Below are 15,499 nucleotides of genomic sequence, written 5' to 3'. Positions count from 1 at the left end.
CCACACTATCAGCCAAGATGAATGAGAGAGCAAAAAGTTCCCTCTTGCCATTCTAATGTTATTCTTTCTGTTTGTAAATGAGGAAATCCTAAGAGGCAGGTATGTTATTTTTTATTTACAACAACCACCCCTCCTCAAAATCCTATACAGTATTCACATTGTGCTTCAGTACCAAGTGTTTGATATATGTTAAGTTTTGTTCCTTACATCTAAGAGTCTACCAGTCTGCATAGACCATATAAAGATCTCAAAGGAATCTTGGGACCCAGCAGTAACAATTTCACCACTGCAATCCACAGCCACACAGGAAAACTGGGTCGGGCGTGGAGATGTAAACGTGCGAAAATTTCGGTATCTGCAAGAGGGGAAAAAAGAGGCAGGGGAGAATGATACTTAATGGTATTGTTAATTTACAGCTGCATTTTCACAAAGACAAAGTAGGCATCACTATTAGGGGTATCAAGCAAGATATGTAACTGTCAGTATCTAAAGAGTTCTCAATAGGTTAGAAAATTTAATATTATATAAAATTTAATAGTGATAGATATTAAATGTTCAAAAAATCAACTTTATAAGTTCAAAATGGAAGAGAAAAGCCTAGGCAAATTTGTGAGACAAAGATGTAGGGGATTAGTGCTAAAATCATGTAATGTAATATCCAAAAACCCCAACTTGATATGGGCATTAAAAGAAGCATAGTATCCCAGAGCAAAGGTTGAAATAGTCCCATTGTACCCTGGGTCATTCACTCCACACTGGCCATATTGTACCCAGCTGTGGAAGCCATGAATAGATAAGAATCAACATCCAAGATAGGGCAACAAAGAAAATGAAAGAAAAGAATGAGGATGAGCTCAAGAAACTAGAGAAAACACAGGGCAACAGAATAGTTGCATTCAAGCATTCCTAGGACTTCCACAGAATTGTTCTTTTTGTTATAATTTAATTGTTCTATTTGGCCCCAGAAAACAAAACTAGGAATGATACATGATAATTGTAGAGAAGCAAATTTTAGCTTAATATGGAAAAACTTCTCAATAGGGGCATGTAAACATGGAATAGACTGCCCCAGGAAGTCATGGATTCCTCTTCTGTACTGATTTTTCTAATATAGAACGAATGTTCTAGAGGGGATTCCTGTGCTGATATGGAATAGACGTCCTCTCAAATTTCTTCCAAATCTGAGATTCTATGATATTCTTCTGGCTCTATTCTCAAACAACTTGTGTTTCAGAAATGATATTTGAGTACCCAAGAACAGTGACAACTGTTTTTTCCATTCTAAATTTTAGTCAATGAGTAGATAGAAAATAATTCAGAAAAGATATTCTGGGCCTTGTTTACTTCATCTGTAAAATGAGAGCTAACCTAGATTACCTTAAGGTACCTTCTAGTTCTAAAATTCTGGGTCTACATTTTAACATAACATAAGCATTTACTACCTGTGGAGGTCAAAGGCTCGCACTGTTCCATCCAGAGAAGCACTAACAATAACATAGCCTGTGGAGGTAAATGTCACAGCTGTGACTCCACTAGTGTGCTCTGTGAATGTGACAAAGCAGAACCCACTCAAGGTGTTCCATACTTTCACCTGCAACAGAAAGTATTTAAGGAATTATCTTAGTGGACTTTATAATATTCCCACAAGTTCCACTCACACTTCCAAAAAAGCAATTAATATTCAATACTTATTTTAATTGAAATTGGTTATTACATATTTACTATATAGTTAGCTATACCTGCTGTTTAAAAGGAAGCTGAATTCTGTACCTTTATAATCCAATTTCAGAAGACTTCTTTTACATCAGAGTAGAGGAAACAAGCTAGACAGTATTGAAGAAATGAGTTGACTGAAATAAATTCTCAAATTTCTTTGGCACTAATGTTTTCATACCTCACCTCATTCTCTCAAGCTGGTGGCAAGGATTAAAGATGCCCACTACCATGGACTTCAAGACAATCAAAATCAGAGCTGACAAAATAGAGTAAGACTGTTCCTGACCTCAAACCCCAACTATCTTGTCCTCAGAATCAAGTAAAACAGAGAAATAGTGGCCAAAAGTTTAAAAAAAAAAAAAATAGGCATGAGTTTGTCAAACTGAAAAAAGCACACATAAATAAAACCCTCCATAATGTTCAGTCTGGAAGCACAAATTATACTTTACAAGTATTGTAGTGTCTTAAATGGTGATGCTGATCATACAGAATTAAACACAACCAAACACACATAACAAGACTGAATTTTAACAGAAACAAAAATTTCAAAATATATAAATACTTAGTTAAGTTGTTAAATTGTTTCTTTCTTAGAAGGAAAGAAAATATAAGGAATTACTTAGTTCTGTGTATGAATTAAACTAAGCTATATGATTTCAGATTCATGAAATGATGGAAGACTATAGAAATACTCTCCTAAGGAGTATCTGTTAATTGGTTATGTATGAATTAGTTAAGGGTCTATGAATTAAATAACAAGAAGTACATTTCTTTCAGAGAAACCATTACCCTAGGGTCTTACAAAAGCAAGTTAACATTTGTTTTAATTACAGTTAATAATAAATTCCCAGCTTACTTTTCCATCAATACCACCAGTCACTATGTACTGTCCATCAGGAGAATAAGCCAAAGACACCATGCTGTTGAAATGACCTTGCTGCTTCAGTACATAGGACTCACTTTGCCATTCCCACACCAGCAACTGACCTAGACCTGGGGACCAATACAACATTAGGGAAAAATAAGTATGTGAATGAATCTACTGTAGTAAAGTATTCCCATTCCCTATTATCAGGCGCCAGACCTATATGTTTATTTAATACATGCGTTCCAGGGGAGACAGGTACTATAATCTGGGTTACTGAGATACTACTTTACTTTAAGTTCTCATGGAAAACATTCTTTGGCTGTGAGTGGGGTCTAGGAGTAATGAGAAATATGGAGAAGTGACCTCACAAAGACAATAGTAGAATTTCCTCCTTTAAAAGAGGGTAGTCCTTAAGAACCATTACATAGAATTCCCAATCCCTATATTTTTGTCCACCTGCATTTTTGATTTCCTTTACAGGCAAACTGTATACTATTTCAGAGTCCAATTTTTTTTGTACAGCAAAATAACAGTTTAGACATGTATACTTATTTTGTATTTAATTTATACTTTAACATATTTAACATGTATTGGTCATCCTGCCATCTAAGAGGAGGGGATGGGGGGAAGGAGGGGAAAAATTGGAACAAAAGGTTTGGCAATTGTCAATGCTGTAAAATTACCCATGCATATAACTTATAAATAAAAAGCTATTAATAACAAAAAGTAATTTTTTTAAAAAAGAAAAAAAAAGAGAGTAGTCCTCACTTAGTTGACCCCTACGCTGTTATACCCACTAAAAAGCATGAAAAATTTTTTTTCATAATTATGAAGTAATATTATCTACTCAACAAAAATTCTTAGGGAAACTGTAAAGCAGTCTGGAAGAAAAATAGGCATAAGTTTAAAAAACAATCTTATAATATGTACCATCAATAATGACAAAATGACTACATAACATATATGAAAAGTCACGAGCATGAATTAGAGAAGGGAAAAAGATATAGCAATTTCAGTCCATAAAACTGAAAAGCTTTTACACAGAGACAACCAATGAAAGGGGAAAAAAGTGCAAACAAATCTCTGAAGCAAATTTCTGAAAGAAATGAAAATAAAAACTGAAGTCCCACTCTCATCTATCATATTGACAAAGATGACAGAAAAGGAAAATGACAAATGTTAGATTCCAGGAAAACAAGTACACAGATGATAGAACTGGGATTAATTCACCCACTCTGGAAAGCAATTTGGATTCAAAAAGTTGTATACATCCTTTGACTCAAGGTTACCATTGCAAAAACACAATCTTTAGACAGAGTAAAGTCCCATACATAAATATTTAAGGAAATACTTTTTATTGTTTCAATGACTGAAAACAAAGTAGGCATCCATTAACTGGGGAATGGCTAAAGAAATTATGATAATATGTAGTAGAATATTATTACTTTTAGAGCATCAAGAAAAAAAGCTACAAATAGGATAGAAAGGGGGAAGCTTTTAGTTCCACAATGTTTTCCAGAATAGTTAAATTAATTCACAGCTTCTCCATCAATGAAATTGTGGGCCTGTTCTCCCAGAGTCTTTGCAATTTATGCCATTTTCCTTTTTTGTAATGGTTGTTTATCTGATGGGTATGATCATATTTTTTAAAAATTTCATTTTTGAAAACTTCCAAATAAAGTTACATATACCATGTTTTAAAAAGTGTGTGTGTATGTGTGTAATCACACACTCACAATTTAATGTGGTAGTTACAAAATTGCCCTGCTTGTCTATATCCTCTCCTGAACTTCCTTTTTTTTTCAAAATGTTTCAAAGATCTTTCATATTTCTTTAATATAACTATTACTATTTTCTCCCACCAATCTCCAATAATTATTTCTTTCTTTAACATATAAATAGATTCTCTCTTTTGCAATCAGTAAGTACAATCAAGAAAAATCATTTCATTCACTATGTGAAAATATGTATGTCATTTAAACTACTCTAGTCTCACTCTCCTAAGAAGTGAGAAACATCATGAATCTTCTGCAATTGTGATTAGTTCATGATTTGGAGTTCTTTCAAAGTTATTTTTATTTCTAAAACTAACATTTCATAATTTTTCTGTGGTTTTTGACTTAATGATGCCATAAATAAGCATATGCCCCAATGAAGTAAAAGAGAAGGACTCTTAAGTACAAAAATATAGCAGCATTTTTTAATTGTAGCAAATAACTGTTAAAATAGGTGCCCATCAATTGGGGGAATATAAGAGATTATTACATATTCAATGAAATCAAGAAAAATATTTACGAACCCATGGAGAGCGAGATGGGCAAAACCAGGAAAACAATTTATATAATAACCATAAAAATCTAAAAAAAAAAAAACCCTACTCTGAAAGAACTAATTCTGATCAATACAATACCACAAGATTGATGTTAGGAAGCATACCTCCTTGGAAAAGAGGTGATGGACCAGAGGTGCTGAATAAGGTATCAGTCACTGTCAGAACTGGCCCATGTCTATTTTGTTTAACTGTACCTACCATAAGAAAGAACTTTGATTGAGGTTTGGGAGGGATAGGACCATGTAAATGATGCAGGAATTGTGGGTAATGATAGTGATGAAAAGAAAGAAAAGACATCAATGAAACTTTTTTTAAATAGCCAGAAGACAGCCAAAGTAAGAAGTGAACACAAAGCGGGGAGGTCATGTATTGGCATGTTAAATTTACTATATAATGAAAAAACTATAAAATGTACATTAAAAAATTCCAATTTCACATAAGATCCTCTTTTTTCTGTATTTCTTTGTATATTGAATCGTGATGATATGTTAAGTTCACAACAAAAAAATAATTCTCGAAAATAACAAAAAACTCAAAACTTAAAACTGATTTGTCATATACAAAACCTCCTATCTAAAGTCAAACACAACTCCCTTCAAGTCCTGTTGCAAAAGACAAAGATGGGAAAAGAAGTCACTGCCACCTCTTTGATATTACCTTAATAGTAAGAGGCCTGTGATTTGGCTCATGGTGTGCAAGAAACTACTCTAGCGTCAATGACCATCTAACTAGAAGCTGCCTCAGCAGTTAAGACCAAGTCTGCTGGGGACAAGAATTAAGTGAATTTTCTGTGTGTTGCCTGACTCAAGAGTCACACACCTGGACATCCAAAGGCAATCCAGTCTCCTGTGCTGTTGATAGAAATAGACGCAATCTTCTGATCTGAAATACTAAAGGAAAGACCAAAATCAAGATAAATAGAGAGAAAAAAGAAAAAAGGATAATGCCAATTGAAGTTTTCTGAAATAACTTTTATGGACTGTATACTTTACAAGGCATTTGAGTGATATAATAGAAAGAACACTGGACCTAGAAAAAGCAAAGTCCAAGTTCCAATCTAGCCTCAGACACTTACCCAGCTGTAAGACACTGGATAAAAAAGTGACTTTACCAGTTCCTTCCTCAGTTTTCTCATTTAAAAATCAGGATAATAAGAGCACTTTCTTCCCAGGGTTGTGTTAGGATAAAATGATATTATAAAGCACTATATGAACCTTAAAGTACTAAATAAATACTAGCTGACCTAATGATAATAATGAGAATTTTACTGCCCATATATTAAATTCAGCAATGATTCAATGAGCATTCAAAAGCAAAATGAATGAGTTGCCATATAGCAATTTGCTTCACCCCACCAACAAAAATTTACTAAAAAAGATTTAAGGGGAAAAAAATGTTAACTCACTGAAAGACAGTGAGTAAATTTACCAATAAATATTTGTCACCAAGTTTCTAAGTCAAAGACCACCTATACCACTTTCACTGTATAAAACAGATGCTCTAACATGGGACATTTTGATTAAAAAAAAAAAAATAAGTTAAGCAACCTAACAATGTGCAAGCTTTGAAATCTTAATCCTCTTTGGAATTTACCATAAAATGAAGAATTTGTATACACTTACATACATACACATGCTCACATGTATATGGATTTCATTTTTTTTTTTTATTTCATGGACTAATTCCCTAATCTATTTCCTAATAGTTTCATTAGAGATTTATTCCTTATTAAAGAAATTCTGTCACAGAGCAAAAGAAAACTATATTCCCTAATAATTTCATTAGAGATTTATTCCTTACTAAAGAAATTCTGTCAGAGAGCAAAAGAAAACTATATCATGTAGTAGGAAAAACACCAATACCAGAACTCTTTCTTTGGACTGAGTACCCAAAGTTCTTTGACTTTACCAATAATGAAGATTGCCAATATATACCACCACAGCCAGGAAGTGAACTCACCTGAGGGAGTGGATCAGATTGAACTCAGGTAGTTCATGCAGATGAAAGATTCCAGAAGCAAAGCCAGTGACTAGAAGATGAATTTTCTTGTGATATGCAGCAGATGTAAGATTATTAAAATCTCCCTCTTTGTTGAAAAAGTATCTAAATCAATGTGAAGGTAAAAGAACCCATGGTTAAGTTAGGAAAAAATTCAAGTGGCCATGAACACATATAAAAATCCCCAATATAGTTGCCTTAATTATTTGGGCATTTTAAATAGAAGTAATTTTTTAATGAATAGAACCCAATAAAACAATTCAATTTAACAGAAGATGAATACAATTCTTATGACCAGGCCAAACTACCCTCATTTGTTATTTTCTTCTATACTGTTTATATTTTAAGTGCTGTACTAATGAGATTTCAAATGAATCTGAAATCCTTTACAATGTTCGTTATATCTCTTATTAGCACTGCCACTACATTATAGCTCAGGTCCAATATGTGATATCAACTTAAAACTAATCTTCCCAGACAAGTGCCAGAAACACAAGAAAAAGCATTTCTAACACCAGGACACCATGACTTCTGGGAGAAGTGAGGTTTCTATTATTGCAAGAAAACATAAGTAAATAGTCTTTTTTGTAGTAGCAAGGAACTGGAACTGAGTGGATGCCCATTCAGGTGGGGAATGGCTAAATAAAGTTATGATATATGAATATAATAGAATAATATTGTTTTATAAGAAATAATTGGCAGAATGATTTCAGAAAGGAGAGACTTATATGAAGTGATGCTAAGTGAAGTGAGTAGAATCAAGAGAATTTTGTACACAGCAACAGCAAGATTATACAATGATCAACTGTGATGGACTCAACTCTTTCCAACAATGAGGTGATTCAGGGCAATTCTAACAGACTTGTGATAGAGAGAGCTAACTGAATCCAGAGAGAGTATTTTCACCTTTTTTGTTGTTTTTTCTTTATCAATTTTTTCTTTGCCTTTTGAACTGATTTTTCTTGTGCAGCATGATAAATGTGTAAATGTTTACAAGAATTATACATGTTTCACCTATACTGGATTACTTAGTATCTAGGAGAGGGGGAGGGTGGAAAGGGTGAAAGAAAAATTTGGAACACAAGGTTCTGCAAGGAAAAATATTGAAAACTATGCATGTATTTTGAAAAATTAAAAGCTATTATTTTTTTCTAAAAGAAAGAAAACAAAAGTGAAAAACATTTTATTAGGAATAGAATGGAAGTTCCATATGGGACAATGGAAGGGAAGTTCAGAAGGACAGAGGCTTAATGTTGTACTGAAGTTACCATATGTAAAAAGAACTGAGATATAAGTTACTCCATCCTGGTCTCAGAATAGGAAAACTATTAGAAGGCAACACTTCACATGAGGTGCCTCATATACCAAAGTATTTAACATCTGCTTGAAATATAATTATGGAATTTAATTCTTTAAATAAGAACATGGAAGAAAGAAGATCACCTACTTTGCCACAAGTGAGTATCTCACTTTATTATTTTTTTTCTCATCATCTGGAATGGTTTTTCCATGAATAGTATTGTTCTCTTTTTCAATGTCTTCGTCGTCGTCGTCGTCCTCCTCCTCCTTATCCTTCTGTAGCACATCTGCTTGCCAACCTTTAGGAGCCTTTAACTTCAGGTCATCTAGCTCAGTATCACACTGCCAGACACAGAGCGCCCCGTCTTGGCTCAAAGTGTACAGCTGTCAGACCAAAGCATACAGATTAGCAAAAAGATAATGCCTTCCTGCTAGCTACTTGCTCCCTCCATGGAATACACAAAGAAAAGAAATAATTGTAATAAAAAATCAATTCAATTTATCAAAAATTAAGTCTTATTATTGTGTATTGCTTTCGATATGTAATTTTTTTTTTTAAAGAAATAGGAAAAAAAGAATCTAATCATTTGACACAACAAAACCTTTCCTTGGTAGATAGAATGGCCAGGAAAACAATGTCTTGAAAACAATTTCATCAACAAAATTTTTGACAATGCTGTTTATATCATAGTAACTTTAGAAACTAAACAACAAAATATAGAACTATTTGCCCTAAGAAACTATTTTCCACCTTTTTGTCTCTTTCTCACATTGCTTTCATAAATTAGGAATCTGACATTAACATTCTCTCCACACGGGGCAGCTAGTAGGTGTAGTAGATAGAGCACCATTCTAAGTGTCTGGCCTCACACACTTAATACTTCTTAGCTGTGTGACCCTGGATAAGTCACTTGACAACAACTGCCTCAGCAAAAATAAATAAATAAATAAATTCTCTCCACAATTACAAAACTTTGCAAAACAGGGAGTATCTAAGAATATAATGAAATCCAATTTCCTTTTAGGAGAAAAGAGATAAGTTTGAACAGATAATGTGGAGAATGGACAGAATAAATAACTGAAGACTAGAAAACAGTATGGCCAAAACTAGGTACAAACCAACATCTTAGTATACCAAATCATAGTAGAACCAAGAGAACATTGTACATAGCAACAAAATTATGTGATGATCAATTTTCTAATGGACATGGCTCTTTTAAACTTATGAGGTGATTCAGGCCAGTTCCAATAGATTTGTGATGGAGAGAGCCATCTGCACTCAGAGAGAGGTCTATATAGAGAGTGAATCATGGATCACAATATAGTTTTTTTACCTTTTTTGTTGTTGTTTGTTACTTTTTGTTTTCTTTCTCATTCCTTCTTCCTTTGTGATTTCATTTTGTGTGTATGTGTGCAGCATGATAAATATAGAAATATGTATAGAAGAGTTTTACATGTTCAACCTATATTGGATGACTTGCTGTCTAGGGAAAGGGATGGGGAAAAGGGAGGAAGAAAAAATTTGGAATACAAGATTTTGAAAGGGTGAATGTTGAAAATTACCAAACTATCTTTGCATGTATTTTGAAAATAAAAAACTATTATTTAAAAGAAAAAGAATACAAGTCATTCCCTAATTGATAAATAGTCAAAGAATATGAATAGGCAATTTCAGAAAAAGAAAGCAAAGCTATCTGTAATGATATGGAAAAAATGCCTTAAATCACTATTGATTAGAAAATTTCAAATTAAAACAATCTATCAGATTGACTAATATGATAGAATAGAAAAATGATAAATGTTAGAGGGGATGGGGTAAAACTGGGCACTGCTGGTGGAGTTGTGAACTGATCTAATGATTCTATAGAGCAATATGGAATTATGCACAAAGGGTTATAAAGTCTTTAATCCAAATAGTAATACTGCTATTAATTCTGCATCCCAAAGAGATTTTTTTTAAAAAACGAAAATAACCTATTTGTACAAAAATATTTATAGCAGATCTTTTTGTGGCTAAGAATTGGAAATTGAGGGAATGCCCAACAATTGGGAAATGGCTAAACAAATTGTGGCATATGAATGTAATGGAATGCTATTATGCTAAAAGAAATGATGAGAAGACAGATTTCAAAAAGATGCATAAAAACTTAGATGAATTGATACAAAGTGAAGTGAACAGAATGAGAATTCTACACAGTAATAGCAGTATAGAGCAAAAAAAAACTGTGAATGACTTAGCTATTCTCAACAATGATCCAAGACAATCTAAAAAGACTCACAATAAAAAATACTATCTGCCTCCAGAGAAAGAACTGATGTCATCTGAATACAGACCTAAGCATACTATTTTTCATTCTTTTCTTTCTTTTTTGTGTTATTTTCTTGTACAATGCCTATATAAATAGACTATTTACCATTTCAGGGAGAGGGGATGAAGGGAGGATCAGAATTTGGAACTCAAATTAAAAAAAAAAAGTTTAAATTGTTTTTATGTAACTGAGAAAAATAAAATATTATTTTAAAAAATAACTGAGAAGGGGCAGCTAGGTGGCACAGTGGAGAAAGCACCAGTCCTGAAGTCAGTAGGAACTAAGTTCAAATCTGGATGCAGACATTTAGCACTTCCTAGGCAAGTCATTTAGCCCCTATTGCCTCAGCCAAAAAAAATAAAAATATAACTATAAAATAAAGAAATAAAAGAATTGGCAGTTCTTTGAACACAATCTAATAAACTATCTGAGATTTTTGTCAAGGCCAGATTAAATTAGCTTTTATCTACGTGTGAAATTCCCTTTTCTGGATCCATGCAGTCATGTAGTTTATCCATGCCTGGACTATACTATCCTCCTTACCACCTCCCATCTCAAGTTCTATTTACTTTTTGAAGACTTCTTGGTTCCCCTATAGTAATGGAAGAAGTCTCCCTCTCAAAATTACAGGTAATAACAATTTGGAGTATCTGAAAAGGCTTTCACAGAGGAAGTAGAAACTGAGCTAGATCTTGCAGGAAGATAAAGATTCTGAGATTCCATCACTCATGTCTATGCATTCAAAAGTATGCTTCTTACCGCTTCAAAGTAAGAAATGAAGAAATGGATAGATGTAGATAGATATAAAGACAAAGACATGTAAATAAATATAAGTATATATCAGCACATATAACTATCAGGGAGGAGGAGATAAAGCAAAGCAGATAGCTATTATGAAAAAGGATGAGAGATATTCAACCCAACAGTTGAAATATTGACTAGAAAGTCCCTTGAGCTTTTTCCACTCCCCTGCTTTTCTAGATCACAGTTCTTTCTTTCTTTTTTTTTTTTTTGTTTCTGAATTAAAGCTTTTTATTTACAAAACATATGCAAGGATAATTTTTCAATACTGACTCTTGCAAAACCTTCTGTTCCAAATTTTCCCCTCCTTCCCTTCCCCCCTCTCCTAGATGGTCCAATACATGTTAAATATGTTAAAATATATGTTAAATCCAATGTATATATAATATACATATGTTATGTATACGTATTATATGTAAATGTATATATAATATGTAATATGTATAAATATTTATAAAGTTATCTTGCTGCACAAGAAAAATCGGATCAAGAAGGAAAAAAAAACCTGAGAAAGAAAACAAAATGCAAGAAAACAACAACAGAAAGAGTAAAAATTCTATGTTGTGGTTCACACTCCACAGTTCCCACAATCCTCAGCTCTGGGTGTAGATGGCTCTCTTCATCACTGAACAATTGGAACTGGTTTGAATCTAGACCACAATTCTTTAACAAAGTCATTATCTGCATCTATGATTTGAATCAAACTTTTCCAATGGATATTTATTGGTCTACATACATCCAAACTTGCAGCTTCAAAGAAACAGGCAACAATAGCATCCTTATGACCTCCTAGTGAATAGTAGATCAAATTATCCCATCGTTCTGCTCCAAACACCCAGGTTGTCATGTCTTTGCTCCCAATCACAAAGCACCTATAAACACAAGAAAACACAACTCAAGTAATAGTCTTCTTTTATGATCCCATCACCAAAACTTTTGATCACCATGTTATCACAAATAAAATCTCAAGGAAATTTAGAGAGCGCAAAAGTCACTATGTTCACATCAAAATGAACATCTCTTCTTGAACCTATCTGACAAGTGATTATCCAACTCTAGCTTGAAGATTTTAGTGAGAGAGAACTCACTAAAGTCCATTCTACTTTTGTAGAGTTCTACTAGTCAGGAAATTACATGAATCCTAAATTAACATAAATGCAATTGACAACTACTATTCCTATTTCTGTCCTAGTCCCACTATCATATTTGCAGACCTCTGTCATGTTTCCCCTGAGTCTTGTCTTCTCTGTATCACAAAAAATTTTCATATGGCATGACCATAAGGCTTTTCATAATTGGCTACACTTCTCTGGGTTGTTTCTAATTTATCAGCAATTTTCCTAGAATGAGTAGGAGAGGAAAAAGAAGGTAATAGTGATGTAATGGTGCAAATAAATCAGTTGGGTTTTTTTCTTTTTTTAAAGTCTGAGTAAGTATAAGAAGATTCCAAGATCAGTATATAGTAGGAAAAAAAAAATTGAGATAATTTTAGGCTGTATTAAGAAAGGTGCAATAACCAAAATAAGGAAGATAGTTAAAAGTGACCAAAGTCACACAGCAAGATTTAAACTCAACTCTTTCAGATTCCAAGGCCAGTTCACTAACACAGCTCTATTTACTACCCATCACTTTTTAACATATTGAAAATATACTATCATACAAACCAGTTTCCAACTAAATCAAGAATTAATGTTGACAAACTATATGTGAACATCTCCCTCAAATCTGTAGACTCTGCTGTCCGAAAACTATAATATTACTATATTAAGAAATAAAATATATGTGAAGGTGCAGGTATTGTTTTAAGATCTATATGTCTCAGGTTATTTATACCTTCTGAATCCAATTCTCCCTGTGCAACAAGAGAACTGTTCGGTTCTGCACACATATATTGTACCTAGGATATACTATAACATATTTAATATGTATAAGACTGCTTGCCACCTAGGGGAGGAGGTGGAGGTGTTGAAATCTTTACAAACTGCTAACTCATTAGAGTTGATAGATTATTGATCTCATCTTACAAGATGTTTTAGGCCAGAACCTGAAATAAGGTACTAAGTAGAACTAATTGATACAATGCTTGTGTTCACACCTTTACTCATTGGAGTTCACAAGTATGGGAGATTCACAAAGTTAACTGTGTAATTTTGTGAATTCATATCTCCCTTGAAGCTTTTAGGGCCAGAGAGCACTATGGGAGTCTCGCATAAAAGAAACAGACAGAGGCTCTGGGAGAGATTTCAGCAGAATTACATGAAGAGTGGAGCTGGATTGGAGGCTAAAGAAAGCAGAGGCAGAAGCAAAGGACAATCTGCAAGAACTCTTGGAACCAAGCAGAGAGATAGGCCTCAACTAACCAGACTATTTTGGAAGGAGAAAATAAACATTTGTATTTTTACCAGCTGGGTGCATTTGGGGTAATTATTGATCTGAACTGATACTAAGACTGTCTCCAGAAAACCTCCCCCGAGAAACCTATCTTCTCCCAAAGAGAACCATCATCTCTTATATTATTTTAAAGAAAAAAAAAAATACCACATGGAGGGAGGGAAGGGAAATGTCAGAACAGAAGTGAGTGCAAGGGATAATGTTGTAAAAAAATTACCTAGGTATATGTTCTGTCAATAAAAAGTTATTAAAAAAAAAAAAGATCTATATGCCTCATCACATTGTAAAAATTCTCACACTATATGACATGATCTGAACTTGAACACTATTTGTATAACACTGGGCAAATCATATCAGCTTTCAGCATCTCAGTTTCTTCATAAGTAAAATAAACAGGTCTTTTCCAATTTTTTAATCTATGTTCTTGTTACTTATAGTATCAATATTTTGAAAGCAACTCTATGACACTCGGGCAACATCTAACAACAAAACTTATCTAAACATTTCAGGAATCATTCCTGTTGGTCAAACTGCATAGTACCATGTGTAAAATGCAAAGAAAAATATTCATTATTATCTATAACCACAAGAGATTAGTTTTTTTCTTACCTGATGCAAAAAAAATTTTTTTTCAAGAAAAAATACTGACGTAACCTAGATGTGCTAATTAATTTACTTAGATCCAGATTATTATGGTTTACTTGTTAGGACATTTGCCTTCAGAATAAAACTTATAAAGCAACAAATGGAGTGCTAAATAATATATCCTAATCTTCCATCTTTCTTCACCCAACACAAGGTCTCTATCAACATGCATCACCAATAAACAATACACAAAAATACTTACTTAGAATCATCAGTCCAATCAACGAATGTAGTTTCATCATATGGCCCAAAGTAAGTTTTGTCCAACACAAAAGCATTAAATTCTCGCTTCTTTCCAGGAGCATAATACATTTGGGCAAGGTTGTCTTTTGCCACCACAAATCTCCTGCCAAATGAACAGCAAAAAAGTGATACAGCAAGTTTAAAACAAAAACCTCAAAGTTATTGCTACTGTTGAGAGGATTAGAATAGATAACTCAAAAACTTTACCCAATGACTTCAAACTCTTATCAAAATAAACATGTTACATATTTGATTACTTGACATTTAGGGGAGGATGTGAGGGAAAAGGAGGGAAAAATTTTAGAACACAAGGTTTTGCAAGAAGGAATGTTGAAAATTATGGGGGCAGCTAGGTGGCGCAATGGATGGAGCACCAGCTCTGAAGTCAGGAGTCTGACTCAGACACTAGCTGTGTGACACTGGGCAAATCACTTAACTCCAATTGTTTCAGTCAAAAAGAAAGAAAGAAAAAGAAAATTATGTTTAGAAAATAAAAAGCTTTAATAATTTTTTTTTAAATAATCATGTTATGTATGGTACTACATGCCATCTATGGGAGGGGGTGGAAGGAAGGAGGGGAAAAATTGGAATAAAAGTTTTTGCAAGGGTCAGTGTTGAAAAATTATCCATGCATATGTTTTGTCAATAAAAAGCTATTTTAAAAAAAAAAGACAGGAGCAAAATAAAGAAATAAATAAACATGTTAGTCATAACTAAGAGCACAAATGACTTGTTATCAACCATTCCCCAATTCTGTCTATAATCCAGTGCTGATTGACAATGATACAATTTAAAGATATGAAATAAAGCAGAAAAAAAATGATAATTCAAACTATTTGATCAATTCCTGAAATACCTGAGTGTACTGTATAAAATCAGCACACAAATTCTCTGAAA

General features: G+C 33.3%; 1 protein-coding gene across 2 annotated transcripts in view; it reads right to left on the bottom strand.

Moving 5' to 3' along the window:
- Nucleotides 1-15,499, bottom strand: part of LOC127553890 (periodic tryptophan protein 2 homolog) — a 48,888-nt gene that overhangs the window by 15,398 nt on the left and 17,991 nt on the right. For both annotated transcript variants that reach the window (XM_051984978.1, XM_051984977.1), the window contains 8 exons: nt 14,562-14,705; nt 12,060-12,195; nt 8,362-8,597; nt 6,876-7,019; nt 5,736-5,806; nt 2,573-2,709; nt 1,443-1,591; nt 208-355 (listed from right to left, as the gene is read on the bottom strand). In XM_051984978.1, coding sequence (XP_051840938.1) covers nt 208-355; nt 1,443-1,591; nt 2,573-2,709; nt 5,736-5,806; nt 6,876-7,019; nt 8,362-8,597; nt 12,060-12,195; nt 14,562-14,705 — 1,165 coding nt within the window. The remainder of the gene's footprint in view (nt 1-207; nt 356-1,442; nt 1,592-2,572; nt 2,710-5,735; nt 5,807-6,875; nt 7,020-8,361; nt 8,598-12,059; nt 12,196-14,561; nt 14,706-15,499) is intronic.

Source organism: Antechinus flavipes, chromosome 3 (genome assembly GCF_016432865.1).
Source record: "Antechinus flavipes isolate AdamAnt ecotype Samford, QLD, Australia chromosome 3, AdamAnt_v2, whole genome shotgun sequence".
NCBI classification, from domain to species: Eukaryota; Metazoa; Chordata; class Mammalia; order Dasyuromorphia; family Dasyuridae; genus Antechinus; species Antechinus flavipes.
The sequence above is the reverse complement of the archived record's forward strand: the minus strand, read 5'-3'. Positions and strand labels throughout refer to the sequence as shown.